At 45.4% G+C, this 21,108-nt stretch overlaps 1 protein-coding gene across 1 annotated transcript in view; it reads right to left on the reverse strand.

Moving 5' to 3' along the window:
* The window catches only part of FRMD4A (FERM domain containing 4A), a 646,084-nt gene extending 625,243 nt beyond the window's left edge, over positions 1–20,841 (reverse strand). The window contains exons 1-2 of the mRNA XM_067703859.1: positions 20,516–20,841; positions 19,960–20,084 (exon numbers count right to left, since the gene is read on the reverse strand). Coding sequence (XP_067559960.1) covers positions 19,960–20,004 — 45 coding nt within the window. The 5' untranslated portion in view covers positions 20,005–20,084; positions 20,516–20,841. The remainder of the gene's footprint in view (positions 1–19,959; positions 20,085–20,515) is intronic.
* Positions 20,842–21,108: the final 267 nt, after the last annotated feature.

Below are 21,108 nucleotides of genomic sequence, written 5' to 3' on the forward strand. Positions count from 1 at the left end.
TGTCGATTTCTCAACCCAGACTGTAAGATCACTGAAGGTAGGGACCTTATAACTTTTCTTGAATGGCACTCCTCAGTGTTTAATTACTGGGACCCTATATATGTTAATGGATTAAATCCCAATCCAAGATATGTGCTTACTAAAATGTGTAGGAAAGCTCCATTGTGCTTTCTGTTAAAATTAATTTAATACGTGAAAAATGCAATAAACCATTTTCTCAGTGAAAAAAGAAGAGAGAGGAGCAATCTGAGGAAGAGATGAAATTTGAGTATAATACTTGGGATATAAAATTAAAAGGCCATTCGCCTTTGAGATGGAACAGATGTGTAATTGATATTCACTGCTCATTTGCCACTTGAATTTTATAGACATTTAATGCAGTAATTGTTTATACAGTAAGATTCTAAATACCCTTTGGAGAATAGCCCACTTTTCCTGTAGTCCCTCTATTCTGTACCAACAGATAGGAATGGATTCTTTTTTTTTTTTTTTTTTTGGGGGGCTTCGCAAGGGCTTTCTCTAGTTGTGGCGAGCAGGAGCTCTCTTCGTTGCGGTGCGCGGGCTTCTCACTGTGGTGGCTTCTCTTGCTGCAGAGCACAGGCTCTAGGCACACAGGCTTCAGTAGTTGCAGCATGCAGGCTCAGTAGTTGTGGAACGTGGGCCCTAGAGCATGCAGGCTTCAGCAGTTGTGGTGTGTGGACTCAGCAGTTGTGGCATGAGGGCTCTAGGGCAAATGGGCTTCAGTAGTTGTGGCATGCAGTCTCAGCAGTTGTGGCTTGTGGGCTCTAGAGCATAGGCTCAGTAGTTGCGGCGCATGGGCTTTCATGCTCCACGGCATGTGGGATCTTCCCAGACCAGGGATCAAACCCATGTCCCCTGCACTGGCAGGCGGATTCTTAACCACTGTGCCACCAGGGAAGTCCCAGGAATGGGTTCTTATAAACCTAGAGCTTTGAACGTGTAATTTTAAAACACAAATTTGCACGGTGCCTTTTTGAAGACAGCAATATGACCACATCCGTAAATATTTTGAATGATATACCCTTGATTCAGCATTCCACATCTAGGAATTTGTCCTGCAGCATATTCAAGCCATCTGCAAAGATGGATGCACGTGAATCTTCACTGTAGGGTTGTTTGTAATTATAGAATATTGAAAATAGCCTAATGTCCATCAGTAATGGACTGTTTAAATAAATTATGAGTCATTTACACAATATAATATTACCAATATATATTCTTTAAAAAGAATGAGGTAGCGCTATAGGGACTGACAAGGAAAGATGTTGCATATGTATAGACAATTTCTGGAAGGATACACAATAATCTAAAGGATTAAGGAACTAGGATGGGAGGTTATATGTATTTTTTTCCAGAGGGTAAAAAATATATATATACAACAGCTACATATATCATGTAAAGGTATTTGTATTTTTAAAAACTAGCCAAAAACTTTAATTTGCAAAAAATGGTATTAGTAGTCAAAAGGATTTGGATCTAAGATTCAAATGGCTAAATATCTACCAAGAGTTTCAAAAATCATATTGTCTGCTTGTCTACATAATCATAATTAAAATTATAATATTTATTAAAAAGACAATCTTTCTTCCCTCCTCCCTTCCCATCCCTAGATTCTATTTTGTAACTGTCATCCCTCAAATTTGGATGGTGGCCTGAATAGTGTTTCAAAGGCTGTTGTCAGCAATGACAACAGAGATGAAATAGGTTTAGCTTTTGTACTAATAGCCCTTTCACATAAGCCACTGTCACAGAATGATGGTTATACTTTAAATATTTTGATGGTCCCCTAAAAACATCATTTACCAAATAAACACTCACCTAGTCTGTTCTATTTGCAGACCTATCTAGGTCCATGCTTATCTATGGCAGATCCTTTTGGTTCCCTACAAAACAGCCATTACCCTGAACCTTCATCTCTACTGGAAGAGCCTAGAAAAGTCAGTGATTCTCTTTCCCAGCCTCCCTTACAGCTGGAGCAGTCTTGCGTGCTGTTCAAGGTTCTTTGTTGCAGACAACAAAGTCCACTCTAATTAGTGTAAGCAGACAGGAAATTATTACAGGGTATTAGGTAGTTTAAGAATATATGGGGGCTTCCCTGGTGGCGCAGTGGTTGAGAGTCTGCCTGCCGATACAGGGGACGCGTGTTCGTGCCCCGGTCCGGGAGGATCCAACATGCCACGGAGCGGCTAGGCCCATGAGCCATGGCCGCTGAGCCTGCGCGTCCGGAGCCTGTGCTCCTCAACAGGAGAGACCACAACAGTGAGAGGCCCGCATACTGCAAAAAAAAAAGAATATATGGGAAAACCAGATGATCAAGGTCATTCACCACCAAGCCAAGAGTAGTGCCAAAGCATACCTCCAGACCCCAGAGTGTCACTCAGCCACCACTTCTGACATCAGAGACTGGACACCAGCACCTCCACAACGGCTGGTCCCAAAGAACCTAACACTCTGCCATCTTGCTTGCAAGAAAATCTGCAACAGCCAGTTCTACTCGTTCACTTCGCTTCTCCAAGTCTGGTGCCAGAGAGCTAGCTTGGTGGAAGCCAGATCACTTGCAGAACCCCAGCTGCAAGGGAGGCTGGGAAATGCATGTTTCAGATCCCCAGCCAATAGTTTAAGAGGGCATTCAGGGGAAGGGCTATGAGAGGGGGCCGAGTGAACCAATCTGCAACATGTCACATAAATGACTCTGTTCTGACCAAGGAAAATAAGGGGAGATTTGGGGAGAGATTTTCCTCCTTGATAGAAATTAAGAGACACAGGGAGAGCTCTCTTTTTTCCCTCTTATTTTTGCTTTTGGACACAGGAGTGAGGGACGTGATGGTTGGAGCTGCAGCCATCTTGGAACTGTGAGGGCAAGCATTGCCAACATTCCCCCCAAAGCCCTTACACTTTTAACCTTGCAGTCTCTCTGAGCCTCTCTCCTTGAGTCTATAACAGTGCTTGTGATTCCCCGTCTCTGAAACACCTCCCTTGTTTCCTCCCACTCCTCAGGCTACCATCTCTTCTCCCCACCTCCTATTTCCTCTTCATTCATTTGTCAACTGGCTTCTGATTTTACCACATACATGAAGCATCTCACCATAAGGTCACCACTGCCATCGTGATTGGCAAATCCAATGTTTCAGTGTTTATTTTCCTTAGTCTCTGCTGCACTTTACAATCTTGATCATCACACCTCGGTCTTTTTTGGAACCCTCCAGTCTCTGGTCATCCAAGACAGTATATGCTCTTGGACCTCCTTCCACCTCCCTGACTTTCTTTCTTTGCCTCTTTTATGGGCTTTCCTTCCACTCGCTACCCTTTCAGTGCCTCACCCAGGGCTCACAGCTCCACCCAGTCTATACCCCCACGGGTGGTCTGTGTTGTTCTAACCATCCCCTGAATACTGATGACTCTGAATATACATGTCTTAACCAGAACTCTTCCCCAACTTCACACGCATAACATCTGACCAGAGCTAAACACCTCCCCTAGAATGTTTCACTGGCTCCTGAAATGAACCTGTCCAAAAAGAAGGTATCATGAGTCCTTTAAAATCGGTTTCTCCCTGTGATCTCCACCTGCCCCCTCACCCAACATAAAGACCTGAGGTCGTCCTTGACTCTTCCCTCTGCCTAGCATATCCAAGCAAGAGCTAATCAACTGCTGATTTCACCTCATCACGTCTTTCTCGTGGTCCTACAGCAGTTTGCCACACTCCCTTAGCAGAGTGATCTATACAAATGCAGATGGGATGATTTCATTCTCTTGCCTAAAAGTTTTCAAGTGTCTTCCATTCTCTATAAGTCATTACCCAAGCTCCTCAGCAGAGTATGGTCCTTCCTTACCTCTCGAGCCTCACCCTTGGCCTCTCCCTGCCTTGGACATTTGTGCCAGTGATTCTGAACTCCTTGACTTCTCTGAAAGGTATCATGCAACTGTAAGATTCTTTACTTTCCCCAATTCTGTTTCACTTTGCTTGAAACCCTTAGTCTATTTCATTTCATGGTCTGTATCTTCAAGCTCAGGTACTGCCTCTCCCTAGATGCCTTTACTCACTCAAAAAATGTTTACTGAGCACTTACTATGTGCCAGGCACTGAGCTAAGAGCTAAAGAATCAAAAGTGAATGAGACATAGGTCCTGCTCTCAAAAAACTTACAGTCCACATACCGACCTCCCTCTTCTTCCAGCTTTTTCCCTGGTGGTTTCAGTGTCCTTTTCTGTGCTCCAGTCACAGATACTGTTGGTTGTCTCTGCAGCAACCACACCTACCTTCTTCCCTCCCTTTTATGTGAGACAGGGGAAACTGACCCCATTCCCAGCTGCAGCAGTAAATACTGATACATCCGAGCCGAGCAGGGTGACTCCGTGCCTCTGGGCTAGTGGCCGGTTCAGAATCCCAGGCTTAAGGCAATTGGTGCTTGACGTTCCCCTGGGGAGGGCGGATGGTCCGAGCAGACACTCTCAAAAAGAAAGGAAGAATTTATCGTTCCTATTTTGAGGAGAGATGTTTCCTCCCTCCACCTGGGCTTGAACAGGTGCTGCCGGCAGCCACCTTGTGACCATGTGAGGGAAGCCAGACTGTAGGCAGAGCCCACAGACCAGAGCAGAGCTAAGAGATCAAAGTGGGTGCGAGTGGGTGGGACCAGAGCCTGGCAATGGCTTTGCCTTTGGACTTGATATATGAACTCAGGAAGTTTCCGTTTTCAAGCTACTTGGAGCAGGCATTTAGTTTATTTATTAACAGGAGTCATGACGAACCACCCACCTCTGTCTCCCACGGCAGTGGCTCACGAGTCCATTCCTCTCCTCCATCCCCACTGGCCCGGCATTAGTCCAGCTAACTTGTCAACAGAATGATCTCCGTGTCTTCTTGCCTCCCTCCCCTCAGGTCACTCCTCCTTTCTATCCATTCTCCGTACTACTTCCTGAGTGATAGCTCTGCATCTCAGCTCTGGGCACATCATCCCCTGCTTAAAATCATTAATGACTTGACGTTAGTAAGCTTCAAGTTCAAACTCCTTACCACTTGTTCAGAAAACAGTCTGTGTGTGCCCCTAGCCAGGATTTTGGCCTCACCTCTGCCATTCCCTCTTGCTTTTCCCATACCCAAATGTCACATGGTTGCTGAAACATACAACTTTTTCACTTGCATCTGTGTCTACTCTTCCCTACACCTGGAACTCCCCACCTCCCAACCCTGATCCTTCAAAACTCACCTGAAACATCAGCGCCCTTTGGAGGTTGCTGCTCTATGCTCCTGTGTTCTACAGATGTTGACGATTTCTTTGGCATAACGTTAACTCGCTGTGTTGAAATTCTTTGTTTTTTGACCTTTCCAATGGAAATGCTAAACTTCTTGAGAGCAGGGACCAGATTAATAAATCTATTCCCATATCCTAGTGCTTTACCACAATGTATGTCTGAGTGCTACCCCCTATGTTTTTTTTTAAAGAAAAGAGAAGGGAAGAAGGGTAAGGGAGGAGGGAGAAGGGAAGAGGAGGGAAGGGAAGTTTCCACTTTTCCTGCCCTTGGCGCTTCATGCCTTCGGAGTGTGTATTAAAGGGCTGCCTGGCTCAGTAATCGTGGGGAATGGAGAGGAAACAAATAGTTGTTGACATGGGTAATGTTCATGTCCCCGATTGTAGCAGCATATGGTAGTGGTTGTAATGGCCCAACATAAAGCATTCCTCGACAATATTAATGAGCAGCTAGGTTAATGACCGAAGACTAAGCCTCAGGCCATGAACACATCCTCCCTGTCATTAATCCCTGGGAAATGACCTCCGTGTTCAGCCGTGTTCATTACAGCTCAATTTTGCTCACGTACCTCAAGAGGGAAAAAAAAAGCATTTCAGTCCTAACACCAAGCTATGTCCCATCTTTTACCCTGACACATGGGCAATAAAGACATGAAACAAATCAGGAGTCCAAATACCAAGCATGTAAAGGAAGCAACACTATTGCTTTATTAGCTCCCAATCATCAGGGGGAACTAAACCCGGGAACCTTAGAGGTCACAGATCTGGCAGGTCACGCCATTCTTCATGACTCATACATTCTCTGGACATTCTCTGAAGGTATAACATAGAAGCACTAAACACATGATATTTGGAGTTTGGATGAAAACCTGAAAACTCTAATGCAACTCTTTGCTAATATGGAAAAAATAAATAAAAATTGGCTTCTTCAGATATCAACCTACCATTCCATCAATGAATATTTATGGAATGCTTCCACTGAGCAAAGTCCCATAGACAAGTTGTGAGTAATTCAACAAGTAAAAGACCCTCAAGGACCATGAAATTAGGTTACAAAGAATGAATACATACTGTGGTGGTTTTAAACACATCTTCAAATATGTTGACGTGTTTGCATCGAGAGGTGAGGGCTAATCCTCTCCCTTTGAGTCCAGCCTCAGTGACTTGTTGGAGACCAGAAGCAAGTCTGCGTGACTGCTGAGGCCGGGTCACCAAAGGTCATACAGCTCTGCCTTGTTAGCGCAGATACTCGGTTTGGGGCCCTAAGCCATCACGGAAGCAGTGTAATACCTTGAGGCAGCCATGCTGTGAGAAAGCCCAAGCCATAGGGAGAGGCCCTGGAGAAGCACTGTGGTCAACAGAACCAGCTGTGGTCCAGCTGACAGCACACCACCACCTCGGCATGTGAGTGGAGACACCTCCAGGAGATGCCAGTGTCCGGCTGTCCAGTGAGCCCAGATTTTGACCCTACCCAGCTGAGGCTCCAGACACTGTAGAGCAGAGACACCCATTCCCACTGTCACCTGCTGGAACTCCTGACCCACAGAATTAGTGAGCACAATAAAACAGTTGTGTTAAGTCACGAAGTGTGGGACAGCTGCTATGCAGTAGTACTACCTGGAACGCACACACACACACACAGGATAGATAACTCCAGCTGCTTTGTGAAGCTCAGTAATAGTTTCCTTATGTACACTCCTAGCTCAGCCGTGCACTACAGCAATCTGTAACCAACGTCTAGCAAAAGAGCTCCGCGGCTGCTCCAGCGAGGCCATGCGGTGCATTTAACGTAAGGAAAATTAATTCCACAGTCAAGGTGACATTGATCTGGTCCAAATGTGGCCTTGTGTACCAAGCTACTGTGAACTCTTTCTAACCACAGCTGTTGGAATTCCCCTTTCGCAGGCTTGGCCTCCTGTTCTTTTCTCCCTATGATCTTTCTTCAGGATTCCTGAGTTTCTGGACTAACTTCCGGTTCTGGCTCTCCAAATCTAATCATGGACCTAAAGGGACCAGCATCTCAACTGCCCATCAAACATCTCTTCTAGGAAATCCTGTTATTGCCTCAGCCCCTTCCACTCAGGATCCTATGTGAATGGCAGCCCATTCTCCTTCAAATTGTATTTCCCACCCTGAAGTTGTTCCTGTCTGTCACCACTCTCTGCAGCTCCAATAGCCAACTTGCTGCAGTCCTGACTGATTCCTCCCTGTGCACGGTCCCCTGTTGTCAATCCGTCATATCCTTCTGACGCTTCTGCCTTCAGAACGCTCCTTGAATTCATCCACTTTGATCCTCGCTCACAGCCACCACTACGCTGCCTCTTCACCTCCCACCCGAAAGTGTGCAAGTGACTCTGACCTGGTGTTCTCCCTTCCGTCCCCCCAGTGCAGCCTGCATGCCACCTCCACCGCCACACCCACTAAGTCAGTCCTCACTCAAGACAAGCTCCCCTTCAGTGCCCCTGGCTCCCCTCCAGGTGCTCACAGAAGCATCTGCAGCCTCCTCCTTCATCTGGTCGCGGCTTGCTCCGCCAGCTTTCCTCCTCCAGATCCTGCCCTTCATTTAGCCCCATACGCTCCCGACCAATCCCTCCTTCACAGCCCCGCCTCTGCCCTCGTCCCCTCTCTACGCTCAGCTGTTCATAATCATTTCCTCCTGAATCTCCCTTATCACTTTGTTCCTTTGGCTGGGAAAACACTTCCTCTCTTCCCTCTCCCATCAAAAATAAACACACCCCAATCCCACTCCTGGGTATTTATCCAAAGGAAATGAAACCAGGATATCATAGAGATATCTGCACCCCCATGTTCACAGCAGCACTATTTACAATAGCCAAGACATGGAAACAACCTAAGTGCCCATCAACAGATGAATGGAGAAAGAAGATGTGGAATATATATACAGTGGAATATTAGTTAGTCATAAAAAAGAAGGAAAGCCTGCCACTTGCAACAACATGGATGGACCTTGAAGGCATTGTGCCAAGTGAGATAAGCCAGACAGAGAAAGACATACTGTGTTACCTCACTGATATATGGAATCTAAAAGAGCAAAACTCACAGAAACAGAGAGTAGAATGGTCGTTACCAGGGGCTGGGGAGTGAGGGAAAAGGGGAGATGTTGGTTGAAGGGTACAAACTTCCGGTTAGGAGATAAATCAATTCCAGGGATCTAATGTACAGCATGGTGAATATAGTTAATAAGGTATTACACACTTGAAAGCAGCTAGGGAGTAGATTTTAGATATTCTCACCACAAAATTAAAAAAAAAGAGTTGGTAATTATATGACATGATGGAGGTGTTAGCAAATGCTATGGTGGTAATCATTTTTCAATATATAACTGTATCAAATCAACATGTTGTACAGTTTAAACTTACACAGTGTTATGTATCAATTATATCTCAATAAAACTGGGGGAAATGCACCCTTTGAAATGGGTTGATGTCCTTTTATCCTGCAGACTGTCTTAGCTAGGTCTCTAAGCCTCCCTCCCATCCCCCCTGCCCGCACAACCACCACCACTCCTCTGAACTCCTTCCTGCACATTGTTGGTACCACACCCATTAATGCAGGGCCATTTCCTTTCATGCAGTGGTACCTCGACATTGTCTGCAATTCTATTTCTCTCATGAGATTGAAGCTCTGGGTAAGGGCCATGTGCTGGACTTACCTCAAATTCCTCCCAGAGCCTGGTCCAGTGCAAAAGCTTGGAAATGCTCAAGCCAGACCTCAATCTACCCAATCTACTGAGTGCAGTGCCAGGAGCTGAGGCTTGCTAAACTCCTTCCGGTCCTACAGCGTTTTCCCTGGTTAGAAAGCCCAGGCCATAGGTCTCCTTCTTACCAATCACCCTTCAGCCTAAATGCCACCTCCTCAGAGGAGGCCTCCTTGGTCCCCCGCGCTAAAGCTAGAGGACTGTGTCCCCACTATTGTCTTAAATTCCTGACAGGGCACTTATGACTCTTGGATATTTCTACTAATATTCAATCTCTGCCCCAGAGAACGTGAGCTCAAGCACAGCAGAAGCCTCATCCAGCTTGTTCCCTGTTGCATCCTTTACATTAAAACAGTGTCCAGAAGATAGTAGACACTCAGTAAATATCTGCTGAATGAATGGACGGCACATACTCTCTATTTTTGATGTGCTCACATTTTATTAAGGAAAGTAGATATAAAAGTCAAATATCATAAAGCAGTGTTACCAATAAGTGAGACAGACAAAAATATATGCATGAAATATACATGAATGAATGAAATAAAGGAGGAACTTAAAGAATGATAATCCAGATAGTGGAAAGAGCACATCCAATAGTGCATGGGCTTGAGCCGTCACGGCATTTGTGAGGGGTGAGGGGTAGGAATCGTACAAGCGCTAGAATAGGAATTTTGAGGGCTGGTGGAGGGAACAGTGGGACATGAGGCCAGGCAGGCGGGCAGAGGCCAGAGCTAGAAGCGATATATGTTATATTAAAAAGCTTGAGCCTTATTCCATGTGTAATCAGGTGTAACCAGAGGATCTTAGGTCTAGAAAGTAGACCTTCCTTTTATAACTATCACTCTGGAAAATGTACAGAAGACCACATAGAAGGAAGAAGACCAGGCAGGTGGCTCTTCATGTAGCCCAGGTGCGTGAGATTATAGACTTGAATGATGGCAGGGGTCGGGGAGGAGGGGCCAGATGAGGGAGAAGAGGAGGAAGCAGAAGCACCAGGACCCGGTGATAACTGGTCAAGGCGGATGAGGGAGAAGAAATAGTTGAAGGTGAATTCTGGGATGACAGGGAAAATGATGTTTTCACCAATGACGCTAAGACATGCAGACTAATGAGGAGAACGTTAAGACCTCTTTGGGGTGTGCTGAGTCTGAGGTACGTGTGGGATAAGCAGGAGGATAAATCGATAAGCATTTAGATTGGTCATCATCAGGAGCTTGGGGCAAGCCTGAGCCACAGACATAATCAGAGAGTGGAGAATGTAAGACGAAAGTTAAAATCACGGGTGTGCGTGACGTTGTTGGGGACAGGAAGTGCATCTACTGCTCAGGAAAATTAGGTCTCCAGGTCCAGATGGTGAGACTAAGATTTCAATAGCCAAGGTTATAGAGAGCACTCATCACTGAGATGCAGGTTAATGTTACCTTGACATTGGAATTGTGTCTCACTCAGTATGTACCACATGGTCTTAGTGCAGCATGTTTCCAGGACCTTTGATTACGACCAGACTACATATCATATGGCCCAATTTCCTATTTTGGCAGAGAAGTCAATGAGAAACTGCTACCTGCACCAGGAGTATACGCTCTCCACGCCGCTATTAAACTTTGCAAAGCAGCCACACGGTTAATTTTTAGCAGAGATGCACTAATAGCTGTCTAGTCAAGTGTACCAGGCCTGGATGGCGTGCATTTTGCATGTGCCAGAGAGAACATATTGCAGCCCATATTTTAGTCATCTCCCCTCAGAGGGTAAGGAAATTTTGTTAGCTATTCAAGACAGGAATGCAAATTTAAATGTGCTCACGACTGGAATGGTTCACCTGACTCTCGGAGCATCTGTTTTTCTAAAACCATTGGCTGACTGTCCAAAAGTGGTCACTGATCGTCCAGAGACTGGGCTGCAGAAAGAGAGAACTGGGCAACGTTTTCTTTTAGGTTGACTCTGGTTCATACAGGAAACCCAATGAGATGAGTTCAGATGGATGGTCGTTTCATATCATTTTAAGAGAAAGCAAGCAACTGTTAATGCAGTTGGCCCTCCACATCCATGGATTCTGCATCTGCAAATTCAACCAACCACACATCAAAAATACTCGGAAAAAGAATTCCAGAAAGTTCCAAAAAGTGGAGCTTAAATTAGCTGTGTGCTGAGCACTCTGCTGAATCCGCGCATATGAAGTGATGTGTAGGCACGCCCTGCTGTAGCCTCCAGCTTCTCAGGTCCTCAGTCACTCCACAGCACTGCTGGGTGAACCATGTTTAACCTCCTGTCTTATCTGTTCATTGCTTGTGCCGTGTGCACCCTTTCTTTCTGTGAAAAGATGGCTCCTACAAAGCAATTAAGTGGTCAAAGCCATCCCTCAAAGGCTAAGAGAGAGCATGAAGGGCTATTTCTTGATAGGAAAGTTAAAATCATAGATCTTTTGAAAAGTGTCGTGTCACTTGCCAAAGGGCCAGAGTCAGTGAGTTCAAATCCAACATTCAAGCAATAAACCAGGAAGAATCTGAAGTTCATGGAAGAGTTTGTGCTCCTCCAACAACAAACGGGGTCTCTCTGGTTAGTGACAAAGTGCTTACAAAACTGAGAATGCATTAAGTGTGTGGCTAGAGGACATGTCACAGAAGCCTATCCCTGTTGATGGCAAAATTATGTGTGAAAATGCACTTAGCTTGTATGAGCACTACTGTGAGAGGGTCGAGAAGAGGAAGAAGTTTAGACTCAGTGAGAGATAGCTATATACATATAGCTATGTATAGTGCTACAGCCTCAAGAACTTAAAGATCACGGGAGAATCCACATCGCCTGATTCCGAGGCAGCATCAGAGCTCCCAGAAGAGCTCAAGAAACTCACAGAAGAAAGGCTACCTTCCAGAGCAAGCCTTCAGCTGTGATGATGCGGGCTTGTTCTGGAGGAAGATGCCCAGTCATATCTACATCCCTGAGTGCCAGTGCCAAGCAAGCCCTGGGGCTCCAAGCCTGGAAAGATCTTCTTACTCTGGTGCCGTGTGATGACACAGCAGGTCACATGAGCAAATGAACAAACAATCCCCAGGCTCTTAAGAACAAAAATGAAAACTTCCTGCCCTTGTTCTGGCACCACAACAAGAAGGCTTGGGTAATGGCCATCTTGTTCTTGGAATGATTCCACCAGCGCTTCATTCCTGAAGTGAAGAAATACCTTGGAAAGAAGGAGCTGCCATTCACGGTCCTCCTTGTAACTGACAATGCTCCCAGCCACCTCCAATCTCTCTACTTTGCCGCCAAGGATGTGGAAGTGACGTTCCCATCTCCTACACTACATCACTGCTGCAGCCCCGTGATCAAGGCATCATCGAGCGCACAAAGGTGACTTACACCCCCTCACCTTCAGGAGGATTTGTGCTGCCCTTGATGCCAACCTGACAGCAGCATCATGGATCGGCGGCAGCACCTCACAATTACAGAGGCTGTGGATGCCATCAAGTGGAGACGCTCAATGCACGTTAGAAGCCTTTATGGACTGAGGTAGTCAGTGATTTCAGGAGCGTCCCTGCTCTTGATAAAAAAGTCAGGAACACCTTGAATGCTGCAAGGGAAATTGGTGGGAAAGAACTCTCTGACATGATTGAGGATGATGTTGAAGAACGTGTAGAAAAGCATAGAGAAACCCTTACCAACGCTGAAATTCTCTGCAGATGATAATGAAGATGATGGTGATGCAGAAAATTATAGGAGGCAGAGCCATCAATTTGGACACTTGAAAATCTTGAAGCAGGCTTTCAACATGCACAAATGTTAAAGGTTATGATTCTTGAGCACGATCCTTCCATGGAAGGAGGCTTGTGTGCCACCAGAGGGATAACAAAATGCCTACAACCACCACAAGATGTGTTTGCTGATTCAAAGAAAAAGAAGAACCAGCTTCCTGTAACAATGCTTCTAACTAAAGCATCTGCGACCTAGAAGCCTCAACCTTCGACACTTGAAGATCCTGAGCCCTCAACCTCCACAGATCCTGATGCTACATCACTGACCTCCTCCAAAGCATCAGTTTCTACAGTCGGAACCCAGTTCTTCCTACATATTGACAGATGATCCTTCTGACGTCCTGTGAGAAGGTTCAAGTTAGCCTGATGTCTCACCACTTACCTAGAGCCCACATGCCCTGTCACCTCATCACATCCACACTGTAGGCGTCATACAGCAACCATCACCATCATCACATGAGGGTCACCAAGAGAGAAAAACCAGGGTTTTTTTTGTGTGTGTGTGTGTGTGTGTGTGTGCGCGCGTGTGTGTGTGTGTATGTGTGTGAGAGAGAGAGAGGGAGAGAGAGAATAAATTTATATTTTCTATTTAAATTTATATTTTTCTAGTTATAATTATATTTTCTATTTGTACTTGTATTTTAAATATTCTGTGTTTTATTCTATGTATTTCTCTTTCAGGTCATTAAATGAAAGCAGTCCCTAATAATATTACATTGTTGCTGACATGTATAAGTAGTTAGGCCTATGATGGTTGTGCCTGTACTGAACCTGTACAGACTTTATTCTTGTCATTATTCCCTAAATGGTACAGTATAACAACTCTTTACGTAGCATGTACATTGTATTAGGTATTACAAGTAATCCAGGGATGATTTAAAGTGTATGGGAGGATGTGTGTAGGTTATATTAAAATACTATGCCATTTTATATGAGGAACTTGAGGACTTTGGTATCCATGGGGGTCCTGGAACCAACCTCCCAGGGGTACCGAGGTACGACTGTACTTACTATGAATTGGCTTTGGTCCAGGAAGAGTGCTAAGTACTTTACAGGCACATCTCATTGAATTATTCCAAATCTTATGTAGTAGCTATTATTATCCCACTTTAGAGATGGGAGGACTAGTTCAACCTAACATAAACTATTTAGACAATTGGGCTTTCCCATTTATCTTTATTTTGAGGGAAACTGAACCTATGGTTTAGGGTTCACTGATGCTTTACCTTCCTGACTAGTTCTGTAGGAGCCCCATAATGGTGAACTAGGTGCAATGACCACCGTAAGGGACCTCTATTGTTTTCGCCTTGCTATATCCCTTCCCCTCTTCTGGAGGTCCTTTTCCTTTTGGAACCTGCCCTTCCCATTCCATGTGATTCAGATGGAGTTATCAGCCAATTGACCCACCTCCTTCCTCACCTCAAGTCCAGAAACAAAAGCCAACCGGCTTAGTCAAAGAACCCACCCCTGGACCCAGTGATTTGCCTGGGACAAGGCTATTATCCAACAGGGCCAAACAGATGGTAAGAAAGGAACTTGTAAGCAAAGTCTTGCTCATTTATGTGGGTTCACTAACTCTAAGGACAAGTAACCCCAGAGCTGCTGGGGGAAGAATCTGTCAGAGCCTGAAGTTGACAGAGAGCAAACTAGAATCAAGACACAGGGAGAGGCAGAGAAACAGGGTCTTGGTGCAGTCACTCAAAGTCCTCAATCCAGCTTTTTCTGAAGCTGTGTCATTTCTTGGACTTCCCAATTACATCGGTCAATACCTTTCTCTCTTCATTAATGCTAGTTTGAGTAGGTCTCTGCCTCAATCAGAGAGACAGATTTGACATAAAATGAAATAAAAATATATTTAGCAAAAAAAAATGATCTAAGAGAGGTGATGTGACTGTCATTGATTTCAAATTTCACCCTCTGAGACGGATAAATTTATACATTAAACACTAATGACAAAAACTGTTGATATCAAGATTTCAGATTTACCCATAGAAAATTGCACCTTAGAAACTAGATAATTGCGTGTAAGAAGGATTTTAGCTACTGCCTTTGTTGTAACAATGACATGAGATTTCCCAGAGACTTCTGAATAATTATTCTACTTTAACTAAACCAGAAAGATAAATGATATTAAGAACCAGTCACCCCTGTAGACCAGAACATCCAGGGTCCCTGTCCCAAGCCCCATGTTTAGATGGTCCCACACCATGTACAGTATTTTAGATGGCTACACTCTGCAATATTCTCTGAATTTCCATAAAGGTTGTCAATATCACATTTTCAAACTTATGAGTTAGCCATCATGGAAACCTGGGTAATATCTCAATTTCACCTTGGGCAAGTCATTTAACTTCTCTGAGTCTCAGCTTCATTATATAAAAGAAAGAGTGCCTGTCCCACTCGGCTTGCAGTGGACATCTGGAAAGACAACAGATGCAAAAGCACTTTGAAAAAACATAAGGATTATTATTCTTAACTCAAGAGCAAGATTCCTCAAGACAGAACTGAATTTTATTCTATGCCCTTTGCCAATGGGGATCTGGAGAAAAATCTGTGGTCTTATCAGAAATTCTGAATAGAGATCTGTCACTTGTCGAATTTAGATGAAAATTGGGTTATAGTAATAGAACGAGAACCTTGGTCACACCCCAGCCTGCCCTTCTGACCATGTAACCCTGTGTTACCTACAGCCACTCTATCTAAACCAGATGACTTTTCCATCTCGCAAACACAATCTAGACTTTGTTGTAATTCAATCACTCTCCTCACCTCAAATCTGCTCTCTTAACACATCCATTCCTCAACATATTGCCTAGCTTTGCCAGTTCCTCCATTCTAACAATCAGTGCACACCAGGACTTCTGAACTCAGCACACCCCAGGGCTCGCCTGGTGATGGTATGCACTGTATTATTACAGTTCTTCTGTGATTCTCTGAAGCTGTCCTGTGAATTCCTAACATAGTCTCCATGTGTCTCTATCTTGTTTCTCCAATTAGACTGTAAGTCCACTAAAGCCAGTGACCCCCTTATATTCTTCTTGTACAGAGTAGATACTCAGCAAATATTTGTTGGATAATTAAAAAGGAAAGTGTCCAAATGAGGAAAGTGGCTGATGATAGAAGAATCTATAATGAAATGAAATGAAATGAGAGAGATAAAGTTACAGGACAGCAGGTTATCAACTGGAATCTATTCAAAACAGATCAAGGAGTGACTCTATTAGAGAAAATCCCAGAAATATGGAACCAATTTTTCTTGGAATGGAAAGAACTTTCAGGATAGTCTAATTCACACCCTTCATTCACTGTGAATAACCACCTACTAATTTCTCTGACTTATGAGTTAGCGTATTTACATATTAATTTTCCTATTGTAAAACATGACTCTTGGCAATTTCCTAGAAACAGAGTCCAAAGAATGGGACCTTGAAAACATGGCAAGTCTCTTATGGATATAAAGATACTTCATCTGGCTAGAGTCAAACCACGTGTCTTGAGCCATACTTGTGGTATCAATTTTTGATTTTACATTTCTGCATGGAAAAGAATAACGATAACCAAGAAGACAGGGTTACCCACCTAGAAACATGGAAAATGCAGAAGGGCTCTGAGGTAAGGCCCCCCCTGAGGGCCTGATCCAAAGCGTTAGAAGATCCTAGTAGCCAAGTTCTCAAGCTGTGATATAGTATCAGAGGCTTGAGAGTCTGAGGACCCCATTTTTGAGACTTTGCACCATCAAATTCTGATGTGTGACCACTGACAGTTTCCCTAATTCTGATTATCAATTTTTTTGTCTTAAAAATAGGATTGTTGAAGGGATTAAGTGAGATAATGTATATAAAGAAATTTTGTTTGTAGATAAGCATAATGTGCATTGTTACCTAGCCAGCTAACTGACATTTAAAACCATTTTAATCAGCGTCTGAGCTTTCAGAATCTAAGAGGCAAAATGTCATAATACCACCTCGGTATGCCCTTGGTTACGAACCTCTATCCTGTCACTAAGAAATAATCAACGAATCCCTGGCTCTAGTACTTTCCAGTCCTTGCAGTGTCCTCCAAACTCACATGACTTCAGAAAATGACAGACAGCCAAGAGCTCCCTGCTCTACCATTAGTCACGTCAGGCTGAAGGCTCCCAACAGTGTGGTGAACACAGCATTATCTTTTCTTGCTTCCCAAGGCTTCTGCAAAGATGGGCTTTTCCACACCATGGGAGGCTGTCTCCACCACCGGCACTCATCCTCTCCGAGACCACACTTCTTTGGTTGTTTGAGGGGCTCCATGTTACATGGATGCTCAGAGCCCCCATGGCAGCTCCCCACTGAAAGCATCAGTGAAATCCCCCCACCATAAAGAGTCAGAGCATGCTCACAACCCAGGACCCCTCCCAGATGCCCCAAACCAGCACCAGGCTGCAAAGGCACCTTAGGTATTTCTCAAAAGTCACCTGCTCTTGTTCAATAGTACAAATGAAGCTCCTGTGGGGTAGGACTCTTGATAGCAGAGTGGGAATGAACCCTAATGATCACCCATTCCAGCAAATACGATGAAACATACTTGCCTTGGCATAAAAGCCTCATGGATGGAAACACATTTCCAAAAGCACCACCGTTCATGTGCTAAGGATGCAAATAAGACACAATGCCGAATACAGCCTTAGGAGCTCTGTTCTAGATATCATCCCTAGAGGTCTCAAATCATGCTTAACAGAGCTGAAGAGGACTCTAGTGATGAGTATGACCCCCTCAGTTAGCAAATGGCTAAGGAACAGAGGATGTGACATACCCAGGATCCCCCAGTGAGTGGCAGAGCTAGGAACAGAACACAGGGCTCTCCAACTCTGGACTCTGCTGCCATTTCCACAACCAAGTAAACATCTTCTGCCCTGAACCATTTAGAGTCTACACTGAATATAACCTCTGGCTGTCTCCTTATTCAAAAGCAAGGGACATGGCTGTATCCCCCTGCCTGGCCTTCCCTGCAGCCCAATGACTCCATGGCACAGAACCAGAATTGCAGTCAGGCACCCTGATACTGACCTTCCTCCAAACTGGGTATTTTTTCGGGCTCGCGCTCTTGGTCTTACACCATGCTGCTTCCCTCAGTCAGTGAGCGCTCCATAAATACTGAGAACTGATTGGCTGATTGATTAGCTAATAAATAATGAGATTTACAGCTTCCTTCCTGAACTCACAGCCAAAGCAACTCTGTTAAATGGCCTCTTTTCCTCCTTTCTTTCCTCCTGGACTTGCTTATAAATTTTGAGACTCATCATGTAGTTGGTCAGGGACGCAATTACTTTAAGTTTCACCCTTTAAAAATGAAAAAAGCAATGAAGTCCGTAGCAGAAAATTCCCGCAAACCACATGTGAACCAGAAAACAGGCATTGACCCCAATTACACACAATGCTCCAGGGTTCTCTAATCTAATGGTCCATCACAGTGTCAAGAGCTATTTCCCCCTGCTTCCGAGCAAGACGTGCACACAATCCTTTAATCCGGGCAGGAGGTGAGCGCTGGGGAGAGATCTGAGGGCAGAGGCTGCTGACAAACAGAGGATAAAGTCTGGGCTGCAGAGACCTCCAGGGTGGCAACCATAATACTTGGGAGCCCCAGGAACAGTAGAACCTGGGTGTGTATGTGGCCGGAGCAGCTGGACCAGGATGTTGAGCTGCTTGGGCACCGAGGATGTAGCCTTAGGGATCCCAGTAAAACAGACACAAGTCCAAGTGCTCAGAAGCACGGGGGAGAATTCAGAGCAGAAACCTGGAGGCAAGCAGGCCATTTTTCAAGAACATGTTTCTTCTCTGCCTTAGCGTAACGCAGGATTTATTTCTGTATTATTAAACAGTATTAGATAATACACACGTGCATACCTGCATGTGAGTGTACACATCTCTATTTTTTTTCACACATAACCCAGACTCCCAGTTTCCTGGGAGTCCCCTGGTCCTCACAGTTATTGCCACTTCCGTGCCTGCTACAGTCACCAATACTCCTACCATCCACTTATGTGGCCACAGGCAGACAATGGAGGCTAAAGCATTACCAGACAACGAATTCATGAGGGACGGAAGATGTATAAAGGGTAATTTCCCCAGAAAACAAATTTCATTCTTTCCCATCCTTCTCTCCCAGTGACATCGGAAGTCAGCAGAGACCTGTGAGATCTCAATCATTTCAAATACCTCTGTGGCCGAAACCACACCCGGGGTAACACAGAACCAAGGTATCTGTCTCTTAGCTTGACCTGGCTCACCATGCAGGAGACAGGATCCCAGCTGGCTTCTCTTCCCAGCGAACTTAATAAACTCCCGAGGTCTCAAAAAGCAGCATCTCCCCTTCTTAGTGGGAAAACAGAGGTCAACAGACACAGCAGGAGTACTTATGATTTGTGTGTAAGATCTCCTGGGTCACTGTGACACCCATTCACACAACAAGCTGCCTCCGCCAGCATCTCTGAGGGCATGTGGGCTACTCGGTGGGGATGAGGGTGTAGCAACAGGACAGCAAAAGCAAACCCTGAACCTAGGGTCAAGCAAAAGGTCGACTGGGTTCAAACAAGGTGATGCCACTGACCTTGTCTGCTTAAATATACTAAGAGAGGAGGCCTTCTTAACATGAGGGAAACCACAGAGCAGCTCAAAGTAGGTCAGTGATCCACACGAGGCCTGCCAGGGTCTCCCCAGCAATGGTGGTTGGGAGATAAGCGTTCTCCAGCTCTGCAGCCCAAGTGCCACAAAAGGCCACAGCCAACCCCCTGGGCTGCTTCTGCGGGGAAATCTAAGCAGACACACGGGTACCCAGAAAGAAGAGCCTATTCCATCACCCTGCGGGCAAAAAAATTCCACAGTTGCCACAGAAGATGTAAACAAACATGATTACCCCGATTGAGATACAAAGAGGCGCGGGTGGGGCAGGGGGGAAGGATGCAGAGAGCCGGGGGGAGGCGTTGGTGGGAATCTATTTCCAGGGGCTCTCAGCACCTGTTTGCCAGCACATCTCTCAAAATAGCATTAAGCAACAAGTTTCTAAAACGGCGAATCTAACGCTTCTTTTCCCTGGGAATGCTTTGTCATGGCTGAGACTCTTACCCCAGAAATCATCTCAGAAGAGCATGTGGGATAAAGCAGAGCGAGTCTGAACGCGCCTGCAGCCACTGAAGCAGCAGCAGCAGCAGACCACGGTGTGCGGGGTGTGGGCTCCACCTCGCAAGCACTCACCATCAGCAGGCTGAGCGCGGAGTCTGGCACCAGCTGCACTGCCATGGTCTCCGATTCCCACGCACAAGCCTCCTGCACAGTCAGTCCGCCTGGGCCCTGGGTGACTGCAGAGCGTCCACAGGAACCTGCAGCAAAACGGCCAGAAATCCAGACTCAGGGTGCAAAGGGCTCGGGATGCGGAGCGGCCGCATCTCACAGGGGCTGGCAGGGGAGGTCAGGGGGATGTTGGCAAGAAGGGGTGGGAATGGTGCTTAGGGAGAGAGAAATAAAAAAGGAAAAAGAGGAAGCTGCAGGTTATTTAAAGGTGAGCCCTGCCTAGCTTCCTTAAGCTGTACAAGCACAGAAGCCCCACGAAACACAAACATAAAAGCTTAGAACACAGGATGCTTAACTGATACCTTAGCCTAGGCAGCAACTCTTCTTTTAACTGACAATTAAAACAAATCATTTCCTATTGGAGATAAATCAATCAGCCCGAATAACACCCCACCCACGCCCCGCGTTCTCTGCCTCTCTCAGCAATTCTGCTGCATAAACACGCTGGATATCAACCTACCGCTCGCAATCTGGTCAGTATCTTCTTTCCTGCAGAAAGGTGTGTTCCTCTTGCAAAATCAAGTATCTGGGAGCAAGAGAGTGGAGCCTGGCCACGAGCATCAGGCAGTCACTGGAGATCCGCAGATGCCCTCATCATTACCGAGCAGGAACTCAGTTATGAACTGACCCCTTCCACCATCCCCAAATCTACTTTTCCTCCCTAAGTAAAAGGGCAAGCCGAGTTCCCCGTGGGGCTAACATACTTCCAAGGACCATGTAATTACACTGCCTGTTCTGTGAGCATTCTGATCTCCCTGCCTGCACCACATGTACACGGCAGACAGACACCCTCTACCTCTCTCTCCCTCCCTCCCTCCCGCCCTGCTCCCTCCCTTCCCTTCCCTCCCATCTCTCCACCAGGCTGCCTGTTAGGAATTTTGAAGGAGACTCTCTAGCTTAGGGAGGCATGGGAGGCTAATTTGTAGCAAGGGACACTGCTTAAGACAAGCAAAAAAGGAAATTAGCTTTGAAAATCATATCATGCAGCATTTTCCTGGGAAGATGTCAAAGGAAAAAAAAAAAGGAAGTCTGCCCAGTCTTGTTATATAACGA

This window comes from Pseudorca crassidens, chromosome 1 (genome assembly GCF_039906515.1).
Source record: "Pseudorca crassidens isolate mPseCra1 chromosome 1, mPseCra1.hap1, whole genome shotgun sequence".
Taxonomy (NCBI): domain Eukaryota; kingdom Metazoa; phylum Chordata; class Mammalia; order Artiodactyla; family Delphinidae; genus Pseudorca; species Pseudorca crassidens.